This window comes from Castor canadensis, chromosome 4 (assembly GCF_047511655.1).
Source record: "Castor canadensis chromosome 4, mCasCan1.hap1v2, whole genome shotgun sequence".
NCBI classification, from domain to species: domain Eukaryota; kingdom Metazoa; phylum Chordata; class Mammalia; order Rodentia; family Castoridae; genus Castor; species Castor canadensis.
Window position 1 is genome coordinate 159,311,604 of NC_133389.1, and position 26,345 is coordinate 159,337,948.

Consider the following 26,345-nt stretch of genomic DNA (forward strand, 5'->3'; position numbering starts at 1 on the left):
TTGATGGGGGAGTTGAGTCTGTTGACATTCAGTGTTAATATTGATATGTGTGTGGTGATTCCTAACATTTAGTTGTTTTTGTTGTTTAAGGGTTTTGTTGTGTGCAGCTCAATCAGTGTTACTCTCTGATTCCTTGTCTTTTCTTCTCCTGTGGTTTGGTACTGCCTGTCCTCTCATAGTTTTGTTTGCTTTCATTTTCTAGGTGCAGAATTCCTTGGAGAATCTTTTGTAGTGGTGGTTTGGTGGTCATATATTGTTTTAGTTTCTGCTTGTCATGGAAGACTTTTATTACTCCATCTATTTTGAATGATAGTTTTGCTGGGTAAAGTATGCTAGGTTGAAGTTATTTTCATACAGTGCCCAGAATACCTCACTCTATGCCCTTCTTGCTTTTAAGGTTTCTGTTGAGAAATCTGCTGTTATTTTGATGGGTTTACCTTTATATGTTATTTTTCTCTCTTATAGCTTTCAATATTCTTTCTCAATTCCCTGTGCTTGTTGTTTTAATGATAATATGTCATGGGGAAGTTCTATTTTGATCAAGTCTGTTTGGTGTCCTAGAGGTTTCCTGTACCTAAATGGGCAAAACTTTCTCTAAATTTGGGAAATTTTCTGTTATTACTTTATTGAATATATTACAAATTCCTTTTGCTTGGACCTCTTCTCCTTCTTCAATGCCCATGATTCTCAGGTTTGGTCTTTTGATAGAGTTGGTTAGTTCTTGCATATTCCTTTCTCAGGTATGGAGTTGTTTGACTAACAGTTCTTTAGTTTTTTCCTTAAATTTTTATTTTATCTTCAAGTTCTGAGATTCTGTCTTCTACTTGTTCTGTTCTGCTGGAGTGGGCTTACACTTTGTTTTGCATTTCTGTTTGATTCTTTTTTCTGAGGTTTTTTGTATCATGGGTCACTTCCTCTTTAATATTTTCTACTTTCATCTTTAATTCACTTATCTTTCTATTTATAGTGTTCTCTGTTTCACTTTGCTGTTTATTTAGCGCTCCTATGAGTTCATTTATTTGTTTCTGTGTCTTCTCATATTCTTTATTTTTGGTGTCTTGAAATTTCTTGAGTGCATTTTGTACATTTTGGTTAACCATGTCTAGCATCATCTCCATGAAATTCTCAATGATTACTTGCAGGATTCTTTTTTGAGGGTGTTTTTGTGGGCATTTCTGGGTTCCTTGGTGTCATTTATCTTTGTTTTGTTGAAATCCAGAACTGGGTATCTGTTTTCTTCATTTCCCTCTGAATCCTGTATTAAATGATTTTTGGGGGAAGAGTGGTTTCCATCTCTTTTTCTTCTCATTGCTCCACTTGGTACTGTCCAACTATGTTCTTGATAGGTTAGTTGGTGGTTTTTGCTTTCCCTTGGTTTAATTTTTGTTTTTTGTCTTGGGTTTTTAGCTAGGTTAGTGTGCTATTTCTGTCCCTGGTCTGGGTGTAATTTAGTAATAACTAATTCACAGGTTTAATACCTGACCAGTAGTTTATATGTTATACAGAAGACCCCTTGGTGGTAATATCTATAAGCAGTGGGAGTTGGGGGCGGTTAACGTTTGTAAGGCTAGCTATAGAAATTTGGGGACTTAGAAAAAGGTAGCACTAAAAGGGGAGTTGGGAAGTGGAGTGGGTGAGTGGGGGAAGCAGTTCAGGGGCTGCTAGTTTTTGTAGTCCTTGTGTGTGTTTGGGTGTATTTCTGTTGTTATAGTAGAGGGTGCTTGTGTTAGGGATTGCAGGGGTTTGGAGTTGAGTAAAGTTGGTATAGTAGGTTGGTCAGTGGGTAGTGAGTGTGTAGGAAGGAGGGGTAGTCTGGTGACAAGTTGGGGGAGAATGGGAGGGGAATGTGAGGGCTGGGGGAGAGAGTTGGTGAGAAGGGGCAGAACAAGTTGTTGGGGAGGGGAACAATGGATTTTAGCACAGGAGAAGGAGGGAGAGTGAATTGGTTGAGAATAGGGATGAGAAGATGATGATGGTAAAGTTGACAGTATAGAAAGAAAAACAAATAGGAATAGAAATAAAAATAGAAAACTCACAATGACAAAATAAACAACCCCCCCCAAAAGAAATCAATGGAGAAAAAAACCAGCACCAACAACAAAAGCAAAAACAAACAAAAAAAGAAAAAAGAAAAATTTAAAAAAAAAAAGCAAAACACCAGGTTCAGAAACAATACAGTTTCAGTCTTAGTTTAAGTTCTGAGCTACTCCTCTGACATCCAGTCCTGGTATTGGCATATAAGCAGAAGCTCTGACGTGGTCTCACCAGGTGATTCGGTTGTGAGTAGTGCTTTGTTCTGTCTACCAGTTGAATTGAAATTGTGAGGTGAGGTAGCTTTGTCAGATAATGCAGGGTGGTTAGAGATATTGATTTCTTCAGGTCATAGCTGTGTTACCCTTCAGCTGCAGTTGCTTGGTCAGCTTCTCCGCCAGTGAGGTGGGGCAGTTTAAGTTTGAATGCTTCCCTCAGGTTCAGGAGATCAGCTCTGTAGTCTACTAGTTGCCCTGCTTTGGAGGTGGCTTTTTGCTGTGCTTGTTTACTGGGATTTCCACACCAGGGACTTGTTTCTTTGCCCTGCCCACTTTCTCTGGGGCAGGGTCAGTATTCCATCAGTCCCCCTACTGCCAGTGTGTTATGATGCTTTGCTGTTTATTTTTCAATTTTGTGGGACGGTTTGACTTTGGGTGCTGTTCACTGACTCAGGGGATGATTTCTGTGATTGCTACCTGCCCTGCTTCAAGGAGTGGCTTATTGCCTGCCCACTCTTGGCCTTCCTGCCTTTCCAATGTTTTTTACTGATAGTTCATGCTGAGATTAGCTCCTTGTGCCTCCTCTTTTCTCTGGCACACTTTCAGCATTCCCACCCCCTCTGCTGTTGTGCTAGATTACAGTTTGCTGTTTATTACTCAGTTTTTTTTTTATGGGGGGTCGGTCTTCCCAGGGACTGTGCTGGTTTATCCCTGGGGGTGGCTGGGGGAACTCCGGGTGACATGTGGCACTCGTCTGTTTGGTCTGTCAAATGTCTCAGAGGCAGGTTTGGAGCCAGCAGTGGCAGCTGAGGCTGCAGTAGCAGCCCTCAAGTTTTCTCAGTGTAACGTGTTGTGGGGATGCTTTCCACTGGCAAGGTGTTCAGGGTATCACAGGTTTGATTCTGGTTGGTGCTTTTTTGACACCAAGTGTGACTCCAATGTCTCAGGGAGGTTTTGGAGTCACAGAGCTCATGCTTTCTGCTTCCATACCCCAGTTGCTATCTTGGATTCACTTAGACATTTTCTTTACTTCATTTCCTGTGTCCACCTGCAACATCTGTCAACTCTGCCTCACAAGCCTTCCATTCTGCTCATCCTCACTACTACTTTATTGGTTCTGGTTCTTCTCAGAGCTTTTCTGGCACATGGCACAGACTCTTAATGTTCTTCTTGTCTTTGTCACTTTTCTCTAACCTATCTTTTACATGAATGTATAAGTAACCTTTGTGTTTGCAAATACAACTTTATTGGCTCACTCTGCTAAAGCTGGTGAAAGATGGTTTTCTTACATTTGGAATGGTTTTTCTATCAAACTGTGTTTACTGATATGGACCTCTCATATCAATGGCAGTGGTTTTCAACCATTAGAATCAGCTGAGGGATTTGCTAAAAGAGATTTCTGAGTTCCACCCCCAGATTTCAGACAGTAGGTCTAGGATGGGGTCTGAGAATGTGACCATCCAGAAAAGTCCAAGTGATGCTGATGATGGTTCTGATGACCACTGGCCAATTGTTTGTTTCCACACTGCTTGAAAAGACCCCAGATTCTTTCACATTTATGTCCTTGCACCTCCCACGTAGCTCCATTGTTTTTCACATCTTTGCACAACTACTAAACCCTCAACCAGTCAACCAATCCTCCTTATCTCACATTTTTCTATACTTTGCAGATTACTATTCTGGCTCTTCTTTTGGAAGTCTTTCCTTTTCCTCTAGCCTCAGAAGCTCTCTCTGGGTCCAGTAGTGCTTGGTACATAACTTCTTACAAGAATTACAGCTTGGTATTGTATTTAGTTATTTACTCATCTGAGTAATTTACTCATCTGGGCTGTTAGTTGTCCAACTAAAGAATTGCTAATTTACCTTTGTATTCTGTTTTTTGCTGTCAACAGATATCAGCTGCTATAGTGGCCACCCTTAGTCTTCTTAACTATATCAATAACTCTAGACCCAAAGAGTGTATGAATATGGATGGAAAATAATCACTTATTGATTTTCACCAAGTTATAACTGAAATTGTCATCTCCTTCAATTATTAATTCCAGCAACAAACACAGTGGTGCTTTTAGTACTGGAGACTGTCACTGATAGAAATCTTCCATATTTTTAATACCACACTGTTGCAGTCATTTCTATTCATCATTACTTCGAAATTATAATAGTTGTTAGACATACCACTAGATTTTACTATGTGATAATAAACATATAGACTACTACATCACACATTTAAAATTATTTTGGTATCTGTATCTCAGTATAGTTACTTCGCAATCCTACATGCTTAAAATGTCATTTATGCATTTAAAACAAACAAGCCTATGTATTTTATTTTACACATTAGAAACATTTTTTTTTATATTTGATCTATTTATTTTTCCTCTTTTTAATTATTGTGCTGGGTGGGAGTACCTTGTGGCATTTACAAAAATTCTTATAGTATATTAGATGTATTATACTTGAATTTCCCCCCCTCCCGTTCTCATTTGTCCCCTCCCCCCACCCCTGGATCATTTTCCACTTACATGATGTGCACACAGCATTTGCACCATATTCACCCTCCCATGTCCTTTAAAAACATTATTCTGACAAGGGATTTCTAACTTTCAGTGGACTTGTAAATTGTTCCATGATACCAAAAAGATTAAGAATCTTCATTTAGAAGGTAAAGTTAGAGCTGAATTCTGTTGAATTTACTTTTACATTGACTTTGCAGCATAAGTTTAGCAGAGAATTTTTGAAAAAGTAAGAACAGATCCAAGTTCACTTTGCATACTCAAGCTTCTATTCAAAAAGGACACAAAATAATAGAATGGCTAATAAATTGTAGCAGAGTATTTTTTTTCTGTTATTGTGTAGAAACTGCAAGTGAAACATTCTTTGATCTCTTGGGCTACATGCTTGCAGTGCAGTAATAGTTAAATTAATTTCTAATATGTCTCATCTCATTATAGATCTATGCAACAGTCTCTTTCAATTTTAAATTGAGCTTCAGGGAAGATTAAATACTTAGGTATTCCAGTTTGTATAAAATTTCTAGCTCCATACAAATTAAACATCCCTGGTCTAAATGACCCTAATCATTCTAATTTAACTAGATGGAACTTATTTCCTTTTGACAGAGCTTGTCATGTTGAATCTCCTCTGTGGAGATGAACAGCATGCCAAATGGGTAATAAGTATTCTCAATGTTGCCTTGCTGCTCTCCAGCAAAGTTATTAATAAAAGTCAGTTGTTCCTTGTCTTTTTTATCCTCTAATATTGCTGAGAATATAAACTTTCTTTCTCCCTATTAAGATATGGTAATTTAAAAGTACAGTAAGTGGGCCGCTACAAGGAAGATGATCTTTATAAAAGTACCTATGCATGTGGGTGGTTCATCAGGTACACTAGGGCAACCTGAGACCTGGTGGGACTGTGGGTGGGGGTGAGGGAGTGAAGATATGAAGAAAATCATGATAGAGTTTTAAGTTTCTCTCTCTCTCTCTCTGTCTGTGTGTGTGTGTGTGTTGGGGAGGCCTGAACATTAAAAGAGACATTTCATTTACTTCTGGCCAGGAAAAAAAAAATGGGAATAGCTACCACAACAACCACTTGATTAAAATGTGTTGGGGACCAGGCATGACCCTGGACTTGGAATAATGGAGTTTGCACAGCCTCTCCACATAGGAGTTTGCACAGCCTCTCCATATAGGAGTTTGCACAGCCTCTTCTACTATAATTGCCCCAGTACCTTGTGTCTTGACCTTTGTTCTCACATCTCCTTGAAGAATACAACCTGCTGTGTCCACATACCAGCCCCCAGTGCAAAACTAGATAAAGTACCAGAACTGTTTGGAGACTCCTTGATGCCAGATTAATCAATACCTTAGATATGGTGTCCTGTGTACCTTGCTGGTTCCAGAACTGATGTGTCGTAATGAAGCTTCATTATTAGCCTTAGGAAAATTAGCCCACTAAACCTCATTCCTTTCACTTTGCATCAAGAATTGTTAAAGCTTGATTTTTACCTGAGTCTTTTCCTCTGGCTCAGGTAGGTGCTCACGTTTCCCACCAGGAACGTGCAGCCCTCCCGTCCCCAGCCTTTATGTTTTATGTTGTATGTCTGTATGTTTGTGTGTGTTTTATGTCTTGTTCCTTGTGCTCTTAGTCAGGCTCATGCAGCATACCCATGCAGGCTGGGGCAAAAATGGATCTGCCTAGGTAAACTATGGAAAAGTCTGAAGGACTATTGAACTAACTTCTATGCCTGTCTCTTCCCCATCCCCACAGTAGCCCCAAGAGACCTACACACTACACTTAACTATCAAGAAAGGTCCTTTTGTGGGAGTTCATGTGTCTGCCCTCCAGAAAGGTGCATTTGGAGTGCAGAGAGAACATTGGGGGCTGGAGGGATGGGCCTGGACACAGATTCAGAGGCCAAAAGATCAGGAAGGCCTGATTCCATAACTTCTAGACAAAAAAATGCATTTTAAGGCTTAAAAGATCAGGAAGGCCTGATTCCATAACTTCTAGACAAAAAAATGCATTTTAAGGCTTATTAGAAAGATCTAACTTTTGTCAGGTGTAAGTAGATTAGACATTCAGAGATAAGAAAAGTCTAATAATGATAATATTAATCACAATAGTTTGCCAGTATGATGACTTTATGAGGCTCTTCTCAAGACATTTTGGGCTTGGTGATTGTTTTGTGGTACATTTTCTTTCAGTTAGTAAGATGGGCTTTCTTTACTTTGCTCTGTCTTTTAAGTTTAAGACCCTAGAAAGACTTTTCATCTTCAAAAAGACTTTTACATTTTCTGGTGAAAGAAGAGTAATATAAATAATTGGTAAAGTGAAGTGAAGTTGTGGTCTTCACTCTCAACCACATCATAATAGAATCTGAATATTTTTATATATTGCCTTGAACTGATCTCTCATGACTTGGGCTCTCGCCAACAATAACTTGACATCCAGTTTAAACCACTTTGAACTTCTAAATGGAAGGAATTTAGCATTAAAACCATGTTTGTTATGTAGTCAACACTTACAGCGTTTCCAATACGTCTGAGTAATTGTGAGGACTTTTTTTATGTCCATGCCATTTGCTCAAATGTCAACAAAGAAATACTATTCTGAGTATAAGTAATTTCCCCTTCTATGTCTGCATTGATGTTTTTCAAGTTCATTAACAATAGGAATTATTAAACTACATTTTACTGACATCTGCTGGACAAAATCTGTTTTAGTAACCTGATGATTTTAATAACTAGCTATTATTGATTAGTTTGGGAACAGAGCTGTACCAAATGAAATAGAAAATAGAACTAAGCTAAGCATAAGATTATCAACTAGTATGCAATGAGTCTTAGTAAATTTTCGAAGTCTATTTCTCTAGTTGGTAAAATCACATTTTTGCTTGGTTTTACATACATTTTCTGGACATCCCCTATGTGTTAGACACTGTGTATAAACAGTTGCTCCAGGCACACAGGGTCTCTTCCTGAATGCAAAAGGATATGGTGGCCAAGACTTATATCTGAACAGATCAATTTAGAACTGTTCTATCCAGGCTGCCTCCTCCAGCAGCACAGATGATTGTGCTGCCCCCATTGTTCCAAGGACATCTTCATGGAGAGAATAAGCCAGAGTAGGGCTCTTTTGTCTGTTTGCCCTGCAGACAGAGGTGTGTATTATAACATACAATAACAGAAAAATTGAAATTACTAAATTTTAAATTAAATGTCTGTAGAATATTTCTCATTATCCAATTTTTGGTGTTCACTTGTTCATACTAGTCTGTTATCCTTTTAATTTTTGTGACCTAAGTTGTCATACCTGCTCTTTGATTTATTACTTTACTTTTTTAGTGCATTCTTTTGTTTATTCAGTTGATATATATTTTAAGTAATCTCTTTCCAAAACACAAATTTTGAAAACCAAAGTTCAGTGTTTTTTTTTTTTACCTTTTTTATTTTTCTTTTATTCATATGTGCATACAATGTTTGGGTCATTTCTCCCCCCTTCCCCCTGTCCCCTCCCTTATCCTCCCCACCCCCTCCCTCGCCCCCCCACCCCCTCAATACCCGGCAGAAACTATTTTGCCCTTATCTCTAATTTTGTTGGAGAGAGAGTATAAGCAATAATAAGAAGGACCAAGGGTTTTTGCTAGTTGAGATAAGGATAGTTATACAGGGAGTTGACTCGCATTGCTTTCCTGTGCATGTGTGTTACCTTCTAAATTAATTTTTCTCAAACTAACCTTTTCTTGACATAGTTTATAATGCCACATTTAAAAAAAATCTTTTTAAAATTATTGTTGTAAGAGGGGTCCATTGTGACATTTACAAAAGTTTTTACAATATATCATAGTTGAATTCACCCCCTCCATCATTCTCCTTTAGCCCTCCTCCCCCTGCTCCTGGAACAGTTTCAACAGGTCTCACTTTTTGATTTTCATATATGAAAACATAATATTTCCACCATATTACCTGCTACATCCTCTTTTCTTCATCTACCTAAAAATTTATCAATTTTATTGATATTTAAAAAAACCCTTAATTTCATTGCTTTTGTCTTCTCATTGTCTATTTTCTGTTTTGCTTATTTCTGCTCTATTTATGATTCTTTCTACCAACTTTGGGATTGATTTTTTTTTTCTAGTTCCTTTGAGGTATAAAGTTATACTGCTTGAGATCTTTGTTTTATTGTAGGGATTTATCACCATAAATTTTCTTCTTACTACTACTTTTGCTGCATCCCATAAGTTCTGTTGAGTGTATTTTCATTTTAATTTGTTTCAATCTTTTCTACTTTCCCTTTTGATTTCTTGACTCATTGATTGTTCAAGAGTGTGCCATTTTTCCAGTATTTGTGAATTTTCCAGCTTTCCTTCTGCCACTAATTTCTAGCTTCATTTCACTGTGCCTGGAAAATATACCTCACATGATTTCAATCTTCTTAAATTTACTATGGCTTGTTTTGTTACCTGATATGTGATCTCTACAAAAGAATGTTCCTTTCTTGAGAAGAATGTGCATTTTGCTGCTATTTTGTGGAATGGTCTGAATGTGTCTGGTGAGTCTTTTTGGTCTATTTCACTGCTCAAGTTTTCTCTTTTTCTTGTTGATCTGTCTGGATGTTCTAGCTATTATTAAAAATAGGGAACTTGGTTGGCATGTTTTGTTTTGCCTAGTGCTTTCAACATATCCCACTTTGACCTGCCGGGTTTCTGCTGAGAAATTCATTGACAGTCTTATCAAAGCTCCCTTATATATAACAAATCCTTTTTCTCTGTTGCTTTCAAAATTACCTATCTTTGACTTTTGAAAATTTGATCATAAGGTCTCTGTATAGATTTCTTTGTTTTCATCCTAGTTGCAGTCTGTTGGACGACTTGAATCTGTATGTCTGTATTCTTCCTTAGAGGTAAGGGAATTTCAGCTGTTATTTATTGACTAAGTTTTTTTTTTTTTTGGCCAGTACTGGTATTTGAACTCAGTCTCACCTTGCTAGGCAGGTGCTCTTACTGCTTGAGCCACTCTACCAGCCTGCTATTTCTTTAAATAAGCTTTCTGCTCCTTTCTTTTCTCCTTTCGAACCTTCCATATATTGGATCACCTGATGTTGCCCCATAAGTTTTTTAAGCTTTCTTTGTTCTTTCATTTTTTCTGTTATGTTGTCTCCTTGAATGGATGATTTCATGATTTTGAGTTCCTTGATCATCAAGTGTACTGAACTCTTCTAGAAATTTTCTTTAAGTTCAGTTATTGTATGTCCTAAAATTTGTTTGGTTATTCTATGTATTTTCTATCTCTTTACTGACATTCTCATTTTCTCCATGAATTATTTTTTTTGAACTAAAAAAATCCTTGATTTCTTTTTGAGTATTTCAAATTAACCTCCAGGTAATTTGTATCCCTTCATTTCTTTAGGATTTTTCTGAAGATTTGTTTTTGTTCCTTCATGGTATTCATAACTTTGTGTTGGGATCCACAACACAAAATGCTTACTAGAAAATGAGAAGGGTAGGAGAGAAGGGAAAGAATTTCATTCAATAAAGGGCACTAGAACACAGAGTGGACAAATTACTTCTGGTTTTTCTTCAGCACAACAGAGTAATTGTTGATCGAAATAATCCATTTCAAAATGACTAGAAGAATATGAAATTCCCAATATAGAAAAATGATTAAAGTTTGAAGAGATGGAAATTCTTATGACCTTGATTTATTTACATGTGTTGAATTATAAGAACGAATGCAATAAAGATATACTGACACTGTGTCTCAATTTAAAAAAAAAAAAGAGAGGAGCAGCTGCTTTTTCCCCAATGTTTACATACTGGTCTCATAAACTGGAAGATGCTCACCAATAAGCCCAACTAGGTATTGTGGAGCTTCTGAAGCATTGTTGTAGGGGAATGTAACCTTTCTTGCCTGGGCCTGAGCCTGAAATGTCTCCTTTTTCAGGAGTTTACAATCTCTTGCTACCTCTGGTGTCTGTCTGAATCATTGCAAGTTCTCTGATTGTATTCTGGCTTCCTACTTGACACCTTATGGAGAGAGAGAGAGAGAGAGAGAGAGAGAGAGAGAGAGAGAGAGAGAGAGAGAGAGAGAGAGAGGGAGATTCTTGGCTTGGACTTCTCATACAGGTATTTTGGTCTATGTACTATAAAATCAGTGTTTCTGTAGGAGAACAAGAGCTAGGAGTTCCTATTCTATCACCTTGTGATGTTTCTACCCAGCAACTTATTTTTCAATTGGGAAGGTGATAAAATATTACTACAAGCGGAAGAAAATGTGTTGGTTATGTGAGTCATCTACACTTGGGTCAATTTCTTAGTACAAAACACCCAGGGAATATGCCTATGGGAACAGGAGTACATGGATATTAATAATACTCCTTTGAACCAGGCTTTCAATTTAGGAGGAAAGAATGGGTTTTCCCTATTTCTAGTTAAGTTTCCTAGATCAGATTTGTTCTTAAGTACTGAAGTGTTCCTGGATAAATGACCTATAAAACACTACAAACTCACATCACTTTGTGAAATTCTTATGTAGGAATCATGGCAAAAGGCAGATGATGGCAAACACAGACAAATTACTTATATTATAAATTTATTAATCATAACATGCTAAGAAAAGCTTTGAAAAATGTGATTGGCCTGCTTTGTGTAATATTTTTAAAGAGTTGGCTGGCAAATCTTGGCCCCTTATATACTGTAAATAAGGGCAGAGTCATCTAATTTTGTATATGTGAGCCTTTACAACTCCAGATGACTCGAATCAGTTCTCTGGTATAGGTATCACTCCATAATTCTTATATTACCAGAAGGCACTCTGGATGACTCTGGATTAAAAAACAATCCAAATTCTTGGTAATTTTTCCACTTAAATAAATACATCTCTCTATACAGCTATATAGTCTATATCTTATCTATCATCTATTTATCTATTTAATCTGTTCCAAGTTCTTTTCTTTCACTTGTTATAATCACCACTAAAAAAATTGGCCTCAAGACCCTACCCTTTGTCTTGACTTTATATGGAATTGTGTCATATCAGAAAATAGACTACAATCATTCTGGCTGTTTTATGCTTTTTCTACTACTGCAAGTGTACCTTGCTTTCACATCTATCAATTTCTTCTGACTCATCTATTTTTATTTTTGAGGTGCTGGAGTTTGAACTCAGGGCCCACACCTTGAGCCACTCCACCAGTCTTACTTTTGCAATGGATGTTTTTGAGGTAGCATCTCGCAAATTATTTGCCTGAGCTGGCTTTGAACTGCAATTCTCCTGATCTTTGCCTCCTGAGTAGCTAAGATTATAGGTGTGGGCCACCAGCACCTGGCTTCATCTGTCAACTCTTGACCCTTTCTTATTCTCTCAGATGGGACTCATGATGGATTGTTTAATCCATGGTACTCAAAGCAGGCTCCATGGCCAGCATGAGAATTATCTGCTAATGGTTAGAAATGCAGAATGTCAGACCTCTCCCTATTTTAGAATCATCTAAACAAAATCCCTAGGTAGTTTGTACGCACACTGATGGTTGAGTAAAACCCTGACTTCAAAGTTTCATTAACAAGTTTCCTTAATTCTCATACACATCTCTCATTCCACTTGCAATACTTAAGCCAGTCCTGGTGTGGTTCCACAGCACTCTGACCTTGTTTATATTCATCTCCACTTCAAATCAGTCTGTTGTGAGCAGATGTCATATCTTCCTAATCCTAGCTAGATACTGTAGCTTGCATATGATAACAGCAAAATTGTTTGAAATTCTTCAAATTAATAAATACCCAGGCCATGAATCAATTACTAAGATGCTAATGACACAGCAGAATGAACTATTTCTTCTAAAATATGTGCACCTTAAACAGATTAATACTGAAGTAAATGAATCTAATTTATTAATAAGGCTAATACTGTGTTGTTTTCCCAGAAGTTGACCAAATGAATGGAAGTAATTTTGGGGGCAAGTGACTTTATGTCTTCAGATTTCCTTTCCCCTTACCCATCACAAAGATAGTTCAAACATAATGACTATGAGTGCTTCTGGGCTGGCTGAATGGCTTTTTAAAGTGTCTTCTCCCTGTAAGAATATCCAATTTCAGTATTTCTAAATACAGACAGAAATCAAAGGCACATGAGAGACCCATATTTACATTAAGTTTTGTGAAATAAGGGAAATAGTTGTTGGAGTTAATGAGAATACTAGATTGAATTTCCTTGCAATTGCTTGTTTAGTCATTTGTCTTCTTCACTAGACTGTTGCTAGAGTAGGGTATTTTATGCATACAGAACTTCCAGCCAGGTATCTTGCACACAAACATATACATGTTTAATGAATTCTGGGGGAAATGGTTTCAAAGTGTTTCTCATGGCATGTCTGTAGCACATAATCTGAATGCCAAATCCTGAGAACAAAATCAGTATTAGCCATCACCTCTTACAATGAGCCACATCAGTATTTTTCAGGTTACAAATGCCTTTCTTAATATCCAGCTCCATCAGAGAAATTAGGCAATTGTGACACCAACTTACAAACTGATTTATCAAGAGCCCTGTTTCCTGCATAATGACCATGTGCCTCACAAATGCTTTGTCTTACACTTATTTGTAGAGTGACAGAACATTAGCTGCAGATTTAATGCCACCATAGTTGTAATTTGCATGCCGATGAAAAGTTAACATAATGTAGAAATGTGGAATTAGATTGGTTGACTGAGCAGCAGCCCTGCTAAGATCTAGTTCTCTATCCTCATTATTTCGTTTTTTTGCTTATTGTATTTGTTGCTTTCTCTCATTACTCACAAAATTGCAAAATAAGTCCCCAAGGATGCATGAGCACAGGGTTTCTGGAAAATAGTATTCGGACGGTTTACATAATGGGAACTATGAAGCCAGTCCATTCTTCATTGTAAAAGCCAGTGCTCTCCTGCTTTAACTGACCCACAAAAACAAGTTTTCAGGGGATAGATGTACAGGTTTTTCTTAGTTTAGGTGATACTTGTAAGAATAAAGAGTAAGTGTGACTTTTAGTGACACCGAATCCACAGTGGGAACTATCTTGGGAAAAAGAAATGACATAAAAGTTATTATCCTCTTCTGATCAGGGTAAGAGGAGAAGGAGTAAGGCAAAGTTTTTTTCTAATATGAAGTTTGGAACCAGTAAATAAAACTACGGTTGGCAAAATGCAAGAGAAAAGTTGCATAAGTTCTGTTTGCTGGTGAGATTACAATCATGGAACAATGTAATGTGCTTGTTGTATTTTAATTTTGGAAGGTAGAGGCAAAGCAGAAAACAGAACCAGCTGGCCCTGTCAGTCGAACTGTAATTTTGTGGAGTTAGTGGGAAAACTCCAAGCAGCACTATGGAGTCTATGATCTCTGTAAGGTACTGTCCTCCCCATGTCTCACTGCCTGTATCTAAAGACTTAGTGTCACCACACATATCTGTACTTCATTCAAAGGAGGAAAATAAACATAACTGCATTTATCCTCCATATTAAGAATCATTCAATCAACAGAGTTAGAGAGATAAAAGTCATTTGAATCATATGTATCAGAGGACACATGGAATTTAGAGATGAAAATAAGTACTTTAAAATGTGGCAAACTTTTGTTGACCTAAGTGATACTGACTAGCTTTATTAGTGACAAGCAGTGATACAAGTGTCTGAGGACAGAATTCTTTTCCAACTTCTGCATGCACATTTTATAGTTCTGTCTCAATCCCCTCCTCTATCCAAAGCTTCTTTCAGAATTGGTCAGTAGAGAAATGAATTTCTAGAATTCAGCCTTCAATTATGGTGGATTTACATATGTATGAGATAGATAATACACTGTTCTGCCTGAAACATTGTAGATTCCCATTTCTATGATGAACAGATTTTAAAATAATTTCCTATTATAAATTTCTGCTTTTAGAAAATAGTGAAAATCTTGTTTGACTCAACAATGAAAAAAAGTTAGGAACAAACCTTATGGAATGAGTGCATAGAGGAAAATTTATCAATGGTAAATTGAGGAAAAATATTTTTAAAGTTTAAAGTGAAGCAAACAAAAAAGTACATGAAAATATATAGTCCTAGTAAGATTTTATTGAGAACAGTAAATCAGATCCTTTATACAATATGTAAATACCTATGACACCAGCCCTTCCTAGCAAATGACAATATAACATTGGAATGGGTTCCCTGAATATCCCAAATACTGTTTATATCTATTAGAGAAACAGTTCCACAGCCCAACAACACAGAACATACAGGAAAGTGCTCTGACCTGTTCCAGAAATGGAGTCAAAATTCAGTGTGACTAATCAAGGACTGAAGTTCTGGAAGCTGAAGGTGTCTATAAAGAAATGTTCACTGCTTACATTTCTACTTCGAAACCAGCTGGGAGAAGGCAGGATATCGTAAGCTCAGACACAAACTAACCAGAGGATGTAGGAGCTAAGTCTATCTCTCAATTCAGATAATAAGGACAGAAAATATCCTTAGATCCCCTTTTACCTGAAACTCTACCTACCACGGAGGCTTCTGATGCCAAACAATTGGAACTGACATAAAGATGAAAAGGGAGCCACATTACTCTCAGGATTAAAGACGGACAGTTCAGATGAACTACAGCCCATGGGATCCCTGGAAATGACCAGGATAATGTTAGCATTTTTATGATGCAAAGCTAACCACTGCAGTTTCACCACTACATGAGCAGAAGCATATGGCAGGATAAATGAGCACTGTTTGACAAATTTTCAAGGCTTTGCCACCTAGTGTTTGCATGGAGATAAGCAATGTTACAAGTTTTCTGGGAGGCAACAATGGGGAAGGTTTGACCAAGGAGAAAAATATCAAAGGGAAAAATATGACATAACAGAAATTGAAATAAAATAATGCTGCTGCTTCCCTGTGAAACCAAGAAAGCTAGTGGAAAAGCTTCTTTCAGTCACTGCATGGTGGTGGTAAGGTACTGGTGCTGGCTTTGTACCCTATGCCTGTTTAAAGTCCTATCAAAACTTTCTGAGTCCTCAAGCATAAGTAAACAATGGCACAAATACCCAGCTAATTTAGTAACAGTCGTAAGAAGCTAAAGAAAGATAGAAACTTGAATGAACTCTTTAATGGATGAAGACAGCTACACTGCAAAATCCATATTATCACTGAGAACCCTACTTGGAATGCTCTTCTCCCTGTTTTGAGTTCTTCCTGAGGTTAAATTAATGAAGACGCTCAAGAACCACTGTGATCAAGCCTGTTCTGGCTGGCAGAAGGTATCTTTTGTTCTTTCCCCCTTGGTGAGTAACTACAGTAGCTCAAAATACAGGCATAGTATAAATAAACATTTAACTAAACCAAATGATCTTTATTCTTTCAAGCTGGAGCCCAGCCAAAGGTAAATGAGCTTTGTTGTGCACTACTTTTTTATTACTGTAAATGCAGACATCACTGATGAGAAACTTTCACAAAAAGGCACAGCTTGTATACGTCTTGCCAGCAGCACTGCAGAAACTCAAGGCACAAGCCCCTGACTTATACAAGTCACAGAGGGAGAAATCTAATCCTAGGAATTGAAGAGTGGGTACTTTTTAGATCCTATTGTCAGTAGCCTTTTAAATATTAGTTATTTTGGTGCTAAATAGAAAATAACAATAGATGGCTATCCATAGTAGCCAGCATATACATCATGGGGATTTGGTTTAAAGCTCCAATAAAAATGGCATATTTTTATGACCACGAGAGCCATGAATTAGGCACATTCAAAATTCTTAGACCCTGTTGTTTTAGAGCTGCAAAATGTTCCAGAATCAGCCAAAAAGAGTCTATACAGGCCTGTGAAAGGCAGCAATGGGAGGAAGAGAAGGAGAAGGAGGAGAGGAGGAGGAGGAGGAAGAGGAAGAAGAGGAGGAAGAGGAGGAGGAGGAGAAGGAGGGTCAAAAATTTTTGTGGAATTTGAAACACCAAGGAGTCTTCGTCTACCATATAAAACCTGATTGTGAGGTCTCAGAAACGAATGAACTATTAAAACCAGGATATGCAAAGATTCATGTTATAAACATAAACTCTGGGTTAAGGCTTCCTAACAAGTAGAATTTCTATCCAAAGTTTAGTATTCTTCCTTCTAGTTATTGGCTATATATCCAATACACCCCCTTTTTAAAGGAAAAATAGAATGCTGTACTATTTAGTGAAAAGACCAATTTCACATAAATTGATAGAAAGGAATATATCTTATGGCTTGTACCAGACAACCAGCACTGAAGCACAGGCAGAGGTCAGAAGGCTAGTTGAACATGGTGGACTGGAATCTTACATCACAGCATATTCACACAGGAGATCGTATATAAATACCAAAGGACAAATATACAAATTAAATAGTTCTAAAATATACCACATTTTTTAGAGAAAACAATAAACTGTTATTAGCAACTTATCTTGAATTAACTTTCAAATCAGAATGTTCATGATAACCCTCTCATTTTAAAAGTTTAGGATGAAAATGTTGCCATTTGGTGCCTGGGTGCCTTACTGACAAATAAAGAGGCAAATTTTAAGGTATGTTTATCTTCAGTACACATAGGTAACAGGAGTTTGAAAAAAAGGTATTTAGGTTCCAAGCCTAGTTTCCTGTTCTTGTAGATTTTCTTCTGGAATCATAGTTATAATTTTGTCCCCTTTCACAATCAACCATGCAAAGAACAGCAAGTCATAAAACTTCCCTTCCATTGAAGGAAAAATATTAAACCAAAGACATGGAGGGCAATGTTCAATAATAGCCATGTAATTATCTGTTTATCTATACTTAGTTTCTTTTAGACATTTCTGTAACAGTAGCAGATGGTTATATTCATACACTTAATAAGATTTCCTCCATGTTCTGAAATGCATTAAATGACCTCAAAATATTGCACTTACTACCCATCCTTCCTTTTAGAGAAACTTAAAGTTAGAAGACTTCTTTGCATACTTTTAAATAAAAGTACATAATAAAAAAAGGAACTGAAGCAAAGATGAATTCTAAAAAAAAAAAAATCAACTACATCAGTTTGATTCTATATTTCCTTGAAAAGCAATGAAAGCACTCAGCCCAGGTTTGAGTACACAGAGGGTCATGCTGTAAGTTGCGGGGGGCCTGCTTTTCTTTACAGTTCAAATGCAGGGAACTTGGCTTTCATGGGGACTAGCAGGTCAGCTAGGAAATATATTGTTCCAGCCATTCCTAGAGGAAGAAAAAGAGGCAAATGTTATAACACCAAATGAACCCATTTTATAGAGTGGTTCCAATTTTTAGCTGAATAACCCTATGGTATTAATGGCAACGATTTAAAGGAAATGGGAATCTGTCTACATTTACACCTTTTGTAGTTCAACATTACAGGAGATCCCTAGTGAGGCTCAACCTTTTTATTCAGTGAGAAGAGGATGGAAGCAAGCAAGTTCAAATCACTGTCCTGTCATTTGCCACATGGGAGACAGCGAGTTACCATGGCACTGTGGCTACTTACCCCTCTGAGCCTCGCTCCTCATCTGTAACAGGAGGATAGCAATTTTTTGTATGTTTTTGCTGACATGACTTAGGATGGCATCTGTGAAACGCTCAGCATACGCCTGGCTTGTGGACAGTAATCACCATTACAACTACGAGGGTTAGGTCTGTGGTACTGCACATGAGCTAAGTGATTTTCAACACTGACTGTCGTATCAGAAAATGAAGCAGTAGTATAAGAAATGACTATAAAATTAATTTTTGATATAACTCAAATTTAAATATACTAACTACTAAGCTGAGAAGTAGTTGATGATATTACAAGGCAAATAAGTAACATGAAAAGTACCTTCGAAGAGGGAGAAGGGGGTGTCTGGTGTCCTGCATCCATGATCTCCATAATCTAAGCACCATTCAGCAAACTGAAAATGAGACCAAGTTAAATTACTGCAGTGATTTCTTCCTGAGACCCTACAAGTTGACAGAGGTTGTCCCTAAGTGTTTAAAACTTATTATCAAGACAGAGCAAAATGATTAAAGCTGAGAAATGGATGGTCTGAAAGAGGGCATACAGCTTGGGAGGAACTGAGTGAGAAGATAACTAAGGTTATCAAAGAAAGAAAGGAACAAAATCACCCCACATCTTTCTTTTTTTCTTCCATAAATGCTGCTGAGTACAATTATGCCCTTTAAATTAATTCTAATTCAACTGAGTATCTTTTGAAGATTTTCTTAGAGAACAGGTTTGTTACTTATAGACTCATGGTTTAAAAACTAAATTAGTTGATCAAATAAACTAGAGCATTTTTCAAACTCGTGGAGCAGCTGTTTTCCAGGGGCAGCTTGACTCCTACCTTACAGGCCCTGTACAGGTACTTCATATCCTGTGTAAGGTTGTAGAGTGCCAGGAAGGCATAGGCATTCCCTGCGGCACCATGGCATAGCCCGTATCCCTTCTTCAGCAATCCATATTGCCAGATCACATCAGCACACTTATAGGCGTCACAAAGATACTGCTCTTCTCTGAACACCTGCAGACTCAAGGGACATGAGTTTCATTATAAGGATACAAAAGAAAGTTCTATGGACATGCGTTTCTGCTAGGAAAGGAAGAGAGAAACTGGGGAAGGGCAGAGAGAGAAGTACCTTCCCAAGAAAAGGTAAGAGATTTAGTCACAGAGATATGTTACACTGGCAGTTACAAACTATTAAAGTTGGCTAGCTTTGCTTTTAAAAAAGTTGGGCATGACCTTGTCAGTGTAGTCTAAGTTTTATCTGTATGTGTTTTGTGTACATGGATGTTATTGATGAAGCAGCATATTTAACTTGCAACTTGCTCTCATCATTAGCCACTCTCCAAAGAACACAAGCTAGCTTCTTTTGTAAATTATGATACCCCTCACTATTAAGAAGTTTCTTTACACACAAGGGAAGAAACTGTTAGTTATTAACATGCAAACTAATTATAAAACACTAGGTTTTGTCAGAAAAATGGAGATCAACCTTTATAATATTTGGCTGACTTCTATATCTTGATCAAAGACTTAAGAATATTATGAGCAGTTTTAATACTTCATTGCAAACCAAGCTCTCATAAAAGTGGAACATGATAGTTCAAGAAAGATTTCCATTATAGCTAACTTTCTGAAACACAGAATTTGATATTAAAAGCCTACTTAGTTAAGAAGTGCCAGTGCCTATTTATCATCTATAGATTTGTAATTTGTTGATTTGGTACCAATGGTCATATCTTGGTTTACTTCTATTTTTTTCAATTAAAAATCTTTTCTTCTTTAATTGCAGCTCTGCTATAGCAAATATTTTAGGGGTGATATAAGTATTTTTTTATTGTGATAAAATACACATATTATAAGAGTTACCATCTGAGCCGTTTTTAAGCGTAGAATTCAGTGTCATTACATTCACAACATTGCATAAGCAGTATTACTATCTATTTGCAAGACCTTCTCATCATTCTAAACAGGAACTGTACCCATTAAGCAATACATCCCATTCCCCTCTCTCCATCCCAGACTCTGGCAACCTTTGCTTTATGAATTTGCCTATTTTAGTTACTTCATATTAGCCATCACTTCATGTAAGTGGAATCATATAACATGTATCCTTATGTCTAGCTTACTCACTTAGTATGTTTTCAAGGTTGATGAATATTGTAGTACGTATTAGAACTTCACTTATGTAATATTAATTCTTATACATTCATCTGCTAATGGATATTTGGATAAGGTCTACGTTTTTGCTTATTGAGGAGCTGTTATGAACATTGGTATGCATGTATCTATCTGAACTGTTTTAATTTTTTTGGGTCTATACTTGGGACCTGAATTGCTAGATTATATAATTAAATGCTTATTTTTTGAGGCACCATCAAATTGTTTTGCACAGCAACTGTGTCATTTCTACTACTACTAGCAACACACAAACGCTTTATTTTTTAATCTACTTTTGTTTTGAGGTATTGGTACTTCAACTCATGGTCTTATGCTTGCTAGGCAAGTACTCTTCCACATCAGCTATGTCCCCAGTACTTTTTTGCTTTTAGTGTTTTTTTTTTTTTCCAGATAGTTTCATGCTTTTGTCTGAGCTGGCCTCAGACCATGATCCTCCTTCTTTTTACCTACTGAAAATCTGGGATTATAAGCATGCACTGTCACACCCCAGGTGTGATGGTTAAAAATGAAGGTTCTATTTTTAATTGAGCTCTTGGGATACTAATTTTGGCTTTGCTACTGATGTTATAATCTTGGTTACTCTACCAGTTAGGAAAGTGGCCTTCTGTTCTATAGAATAGTGTCTGCTGTGGTAAAATGGATATTGTGATAATGAACTATAATCCATTTAGCAAAGTAATCTTGGTTCCAACAAGTAATTTATATATTATGCCTTCAAGGATTAAAAAACTAATTTTAAATTATAACTTTTGCTATGTTTTCTAATTTTATTTAATGAGAAAACAAATACACAGTACCTTATAGGCCTGGATGAGCATGTAGATTACTCCAGGGGCACCATGGCACCAGTGGACTAGCAGGTCTCGGTTATCATCCACACACGGAGGGTAATTGCCGGAAGGGAATTTCAGCTGGCAGACAAAGTCTATGCTGGGCTTGACCAAGCTATGTAACTTCATTTGGCTCACTTGAAGGCTGGGCTAATCATGAGAAACAGAATTATCAATTCTGCAATGGACCTTCCTAAGACTCAGTATGAGTTTTAAACCAGAAAAATAACATGAACGAACAAACAAAAATGTGACAAAAAGGACTGGAATGTTATTAAAAGGTTTTGGATTTTGTTCATTTTTTTCATCTACCAGATACCTTTGTTTTATTCTTTTGTGACTTCATTTTATCTTTTTTAAGTAATGGAACAAATTAAAATCGGGTCTTCAGTTAGCTCTTAGGGCCTTTAGCACTTATTATTTTTAAATATTTGTTGTCATCTACATATGTATAAACAACATTCTTAAGTCATTGTTGAGAATGTGAGTTTAAGGCAAAAGTTTAGTAGTTTCGATATCTAAAGCATGCTTTATAAGCCAGCCACAAATAGATGCATCAGACAACCAAGCATGACTTCTATTTTCACATTCAAAGGAGCAGCAGGTGATATTTTTAATACAAAAAGACACTAACAAGTTAGGAGGCCTGGAATCTGAAGCCAAACTACAGCATGACTCCAGATCAAATCTTTCTGCAGAGGATTTAAAACTGACCTACACACAGGATTATTCTGATGCAATGATGTGCAGATATATAAGATGCATTGACATAAGGCATGTAAGCTGCCATTTGTGATACAACTTTTAGTTTCTCTTTTTGGTCCTGTTCTTAATTAAATGAATTGCTCCCTCTTATACAACAATTCAAAGTGGTGTTCTGCCAGGCATAGGGTGGGGATATTGGTGAGGGATGGATAGTGTGTGAAGCACAGGCAGGACAAGTTGCTGGGTGTGAAGCAATGTGAAATAGCTTTCATAAGATTCTGAAAGTATACAGAGTTCTTGAGGAGACACATAGATTATGCTTTGCATATAGGATAGTGTCCAAATTTAGCTTAAAGTAATAGAACAGGATGAACAAACTTGTAGGAATTATCCAATATGGCCTAAAAATAATATGGTGAATTTTTTTTTTTTTTTGAGACAGGGTCTCAATATACAGTGCAGGTTGGCCTTGATCTTGTGATGTTCCTGCCTTGGCCTCCTGAGTGCTGTAAGTGTGTTCCACCATGCCTGGATTATTTTATGTTTATACATAGGTGCCTACTAGAATGAACTTTCAGGATTAAAAATTAAATAACTTCAAGTAAATAACCTGAAAATGGAAAAGTCAATACTTAGGTTTTCAGCTTTCTCATTATAGCTAACAGAAAGAGGCAGAGCAGAAGGTATCTCTTGATTACCTGTTTTAATGAAAGGTCAATAAGGCCATTCAGTCACCGACACACATTTTAGCTCACCTTGAACTTCAGAAGACAACCAATTCTCTTTTCCTGAAAACTTAAGAATCTACATGTACTTCTGGAAATAAAGAGCCATGGAAGGAATGTGCCAGAAAAAAGAATGTAAGTCTAAATTGTCAAAAGCTCTACTTACAAACTTTCTAATTGAGAAGTACAGAATAAATACAACAAACAGTTGGCCTCTAAGCATCACTACTACTCAAAGTTTGACTGCATTCAAAAGCATAAGAGTCTTGAGTCATTATTTAGTTACAGGCAGGGGCAGGTCTGGCACTAATTTTGCATCACCACAGCCAGCTATTCAGCTGGCTGGTAATATGTATATCCAAGTCCTCATGTTGAACATATTAAAACCCCTTTGCTTTATGTCACACTGTGTTGGGAAGGTTTGGTTGGAAGGGGGTGGTGGTACCTCTGCTGCCATTAAGAGTCGATTTTATTTTGCAATAAATTCTTATTCATAAGTCTATTTGACTTCAGCTGAAGTCTCCCAATATTAACAGAACCTAAGGTCTACTGGGCATAGCACATTCAGCTATTTTTCAGTAAGTTACACAAAATCACTGGACTCTCCTTAGCTTTGTTCTAAGTAAGCCTTAGGCAACACGTGCTCATTTGATTTCTATTGATCCTGCTTTTTATTCCTGCAATTAGTTTCAATGGCTTGTACCTTATAATATGGAATGATATTCTTAATTTAAAGGCATTTGCTGAAACAGAAGAGTGAGAGGGCCCTTCACGTAGAATTGGAGGTCAAAATACTTGAGTGTGCACAAGTGGCACTAGGTAGACAACGATGGTTCACCTACAGATCAGGCATGATCTAAAAGACAGTGCTTTTTATGTTTATACAACTTAAAATGTACTTGGGCAAACTGTACCTTTGCTTGCGTAGGGCAAGTGAGTGCAAGGAGTGTGACGCAGTGGGTGACAGGACAAAAGCCAGCTGCAGGATTTGCTTCACAACACACCACAGAATATGTGTCAGGCAAGCATGCTTTAAACCTCACCATTCTCATCCCTTACCTGCATCAGGTAGTAATAAATTCCTGCCAGGCCATGAGCAGCCCCCACGTAATATTCCTGGTACCACTCATACATCAGTGGAGACTTTGCTGTGAAGTTTCTTTTTCTAGCTAGATTTTCTCCAGAGGTTAAAATTGTTTCACAAATCTGCAGGGAGAAAGCAGGCCAAAAGAACAAGATAATTAGAAAAAGCCTTCTTGGTGGAGATAAGGAACTTTTTGCTAAGAGGTACTGAAGAACTAGTGATGAACTAGACACCATCTTCTGGCCAGGAAACGGCACACTTCACCCTGCTTCAGAGAAGTGAGTGTGGGTGTGACTGTATTCTGCCCCAAAAAAGCGAGGGTAGGGAGGAAGGTCTTGAAGTCACTTCATTAGTGCTTCAAGCATCCACGGGTCAGAGTGGGTGTGGCTCCTCAAGTGACAGAACACCTGCCTAGCAAGCACAGGCCCTGAGCTCAAAGGGTCAAGGGGAAGCACTAACTCCCTCAGGCACAGAAGGAAGTCTCTGCCTGTGGGAGGTGAGACCTGGCCCCACCTTCCTTTGTAAAGGCCTCTGAACTCTCCATGGACTGGGAATGACTTCTGACTCCAGGCCCTTCCTACAGGGCTTCTGACAATGCTCGGTGTGAAGCAGCTGGTTCTCTGAATATGCCTGACCTTTAGAGGTCAAGACCCACCATCCTTCTACTTGGGCTATGCTAATTGGAGAGACAAAGACACTAGTTGTAAGTGGGATTCTAAAAAGATTCCTAATAAGCACAAAAACTGGTTACCTGCTGAATATGGCTTTGAGGAATCTTTTCCTCTCCAAAGTTCTTATTGATGAAAAGAAGAGCATAGATGTAGCCTATTCGTCCATAAAGCATTTCATTTGGAACATGGGGATCAATCTTATTCAGGTGAATCAGCCTAGGAATAGAAATATATGCCTAAGATAACTGGAAAGGGATCATATATAAGTATACTTAAAATGGAACATAAAAACACATACACTGACACACACAGGTATATAAAATCAGGTTCAGAGATTAGCCCTCAATTAGATTTCTTTTGGTTATAATAGAAGTATTAAAAAATTCTAAGAATGAAAAATTACAAGTATGTGGCTAAGGCTATCTAGATCCTCCCTCTCTCCTCACGAGGTGGCCTTTAATGCATGCTTACAGTCTTAGGATTAGTTGGGGTCAGACAAACCAAGAACTGCTCGCAATGATGACATTTAGCCCAGAAAAAAGAACCAAGGCAACACTCAAAAAGCCATCTACTTCCATAAAATGAAATGCTTGCCGCATTCCACTTTTCTCCTTCCTTTATGTGCCCACAGGGCTGTGTGAAGTACCTGTACAGCAGCTGACCTACCACAATCAATATGGCACAAAGGTATCCGTTGGTTTTCCTGCCTTCCTAGTCTCACAGCCTTCTAGTTCTTATCTTCAGAAACAACCTTGGTTACCATTTTTTTTGTCTGTTTTCCTAGATTTGTTTTATGCACATCTAAGCACAAATATACATATTTATAAATATAAATATATTCCCCAAGCATTCTGCAGGATGCTGTTTACCATCATGCCTTTACAACCATTCCTTATTGGCACATGCAGGGTACTCTCATTCTTTATAAGCTGTAGAGTAGTATTCCATTAAGTGGATGTATTATAACTTACTAGGGTACCTTTTGATAGACTCAGCTTTATAATGTTATCTTTGGTTCTGGTTCTAGGTAAGGTGTAGTATAAGCACACTCTGCCCTGTCTCTTCCCCTAAATGGAGCTCCAAAACCTAGATAAAATATTTGAGGACTCTAAAAAAGGAGATAGCAGCAGGCAAAACAGGGAGTAAGGACCAAAAATTGAATTACCATCAAAGTGGGGAGGGGGGCAAGTTTACTATATTTTCCTCTCTTGTATTCCCTTGGACTGAACTCAGTACAGCCAAAAGCCTAGAAGTAGGCACCAGGAGCTGATAGTGAGCCAGAAGCAACCTACTGGTTCTGTCATAAAGAGGAACAGGAAAGGGAACTCCCAATGTCAGGGAGAGTAGGCAAAGCCCATTTTCCTCCTCAGTTCTCTTATGCCCAAGGCCACTTCGAGCAGAAGCAAAGGTAAGGGAACCCACAGGAGCCAAAACTCTGAGGGAGGAAACTTTACTCACAGATTTGAAGAGCTGTGGTCCCAGGAGGGATGGTGAGCCCTCCCGTGTCACCTTTCTATACCCTGGACATCACCTGGTCCCAGAGGCAGACTCACTGAAGAGTAACAAAAATCCAACTTTCTTGCCAAGGGACCAAAGGAAGCCCCAGAAAATCAGAAGGTAGGGAGAGAGCACAGAGGAGGATAAACTTGGAAAAGAAATTATAGTTGGTAATTTGGACTCTGAGAATAAACTTATTTGCCTTTTGTGGGGGGATGGGGCAGCAAATGTGATGGAGAAAATGTCTTTGTTATTTATATTTTTTATTACCTAGAATTTTGAAAGTGCAGCTCAGTTTTTCCTAAATCAGCTTATGAATTCAATCTATTCCCATTTAAGTAATTAAAACATTAAAATTTTTTGGTAAAACTTGGCAAAATGGTATTAGTGTAAAGAGTGAGGGAATTTCTGGAAAACCAAATAT

The 26,345-nt window shown here is 37.6% G+C and overlaps 1 protein-coding gene across 1 annotated transcript in view; it reads right to left on the reverse strand.

Annotated features, from left to right (window-relative positions):
- Positions 1-14,812: 14,812 nt before the first annotated feature.
- Positions 14,813-26,345, reverse strand: part of Lancl1 (LanC like glutathione S-transferase 1) — a 35,677-nt gene continuing 24,144 nt past the window's right edge. The window contains exons 5-10 of the mRNA XM_020184471.2: positions 24,505-24,640; positions 23,729-23,875; positions 21,207-21,389; positions 19,072-19,248; positions 18,567-18,639; positions 14,813-17,950 (exon numbers count right to left, since the gene is read on the reverse strand). Coding sequence (XP_020040060.1) covers positions 17,874-17,950; positions 18,567-18,639; positions 19,072-19,248; positions 21,207-21,389; positions 23,729-23,875; positions 24,505-24,640 — 793 coding nt within the window. The 3' untranslated portion in view covers positions 14,813-17,873. The remainder of the gene's footprint in view (positions 17,951-18,566; positions 18,640-19,071; positions 19,249-21,206; positions 21,390-23,728; positions 23,876-24,504; positions 24,641-26,345) is intronic.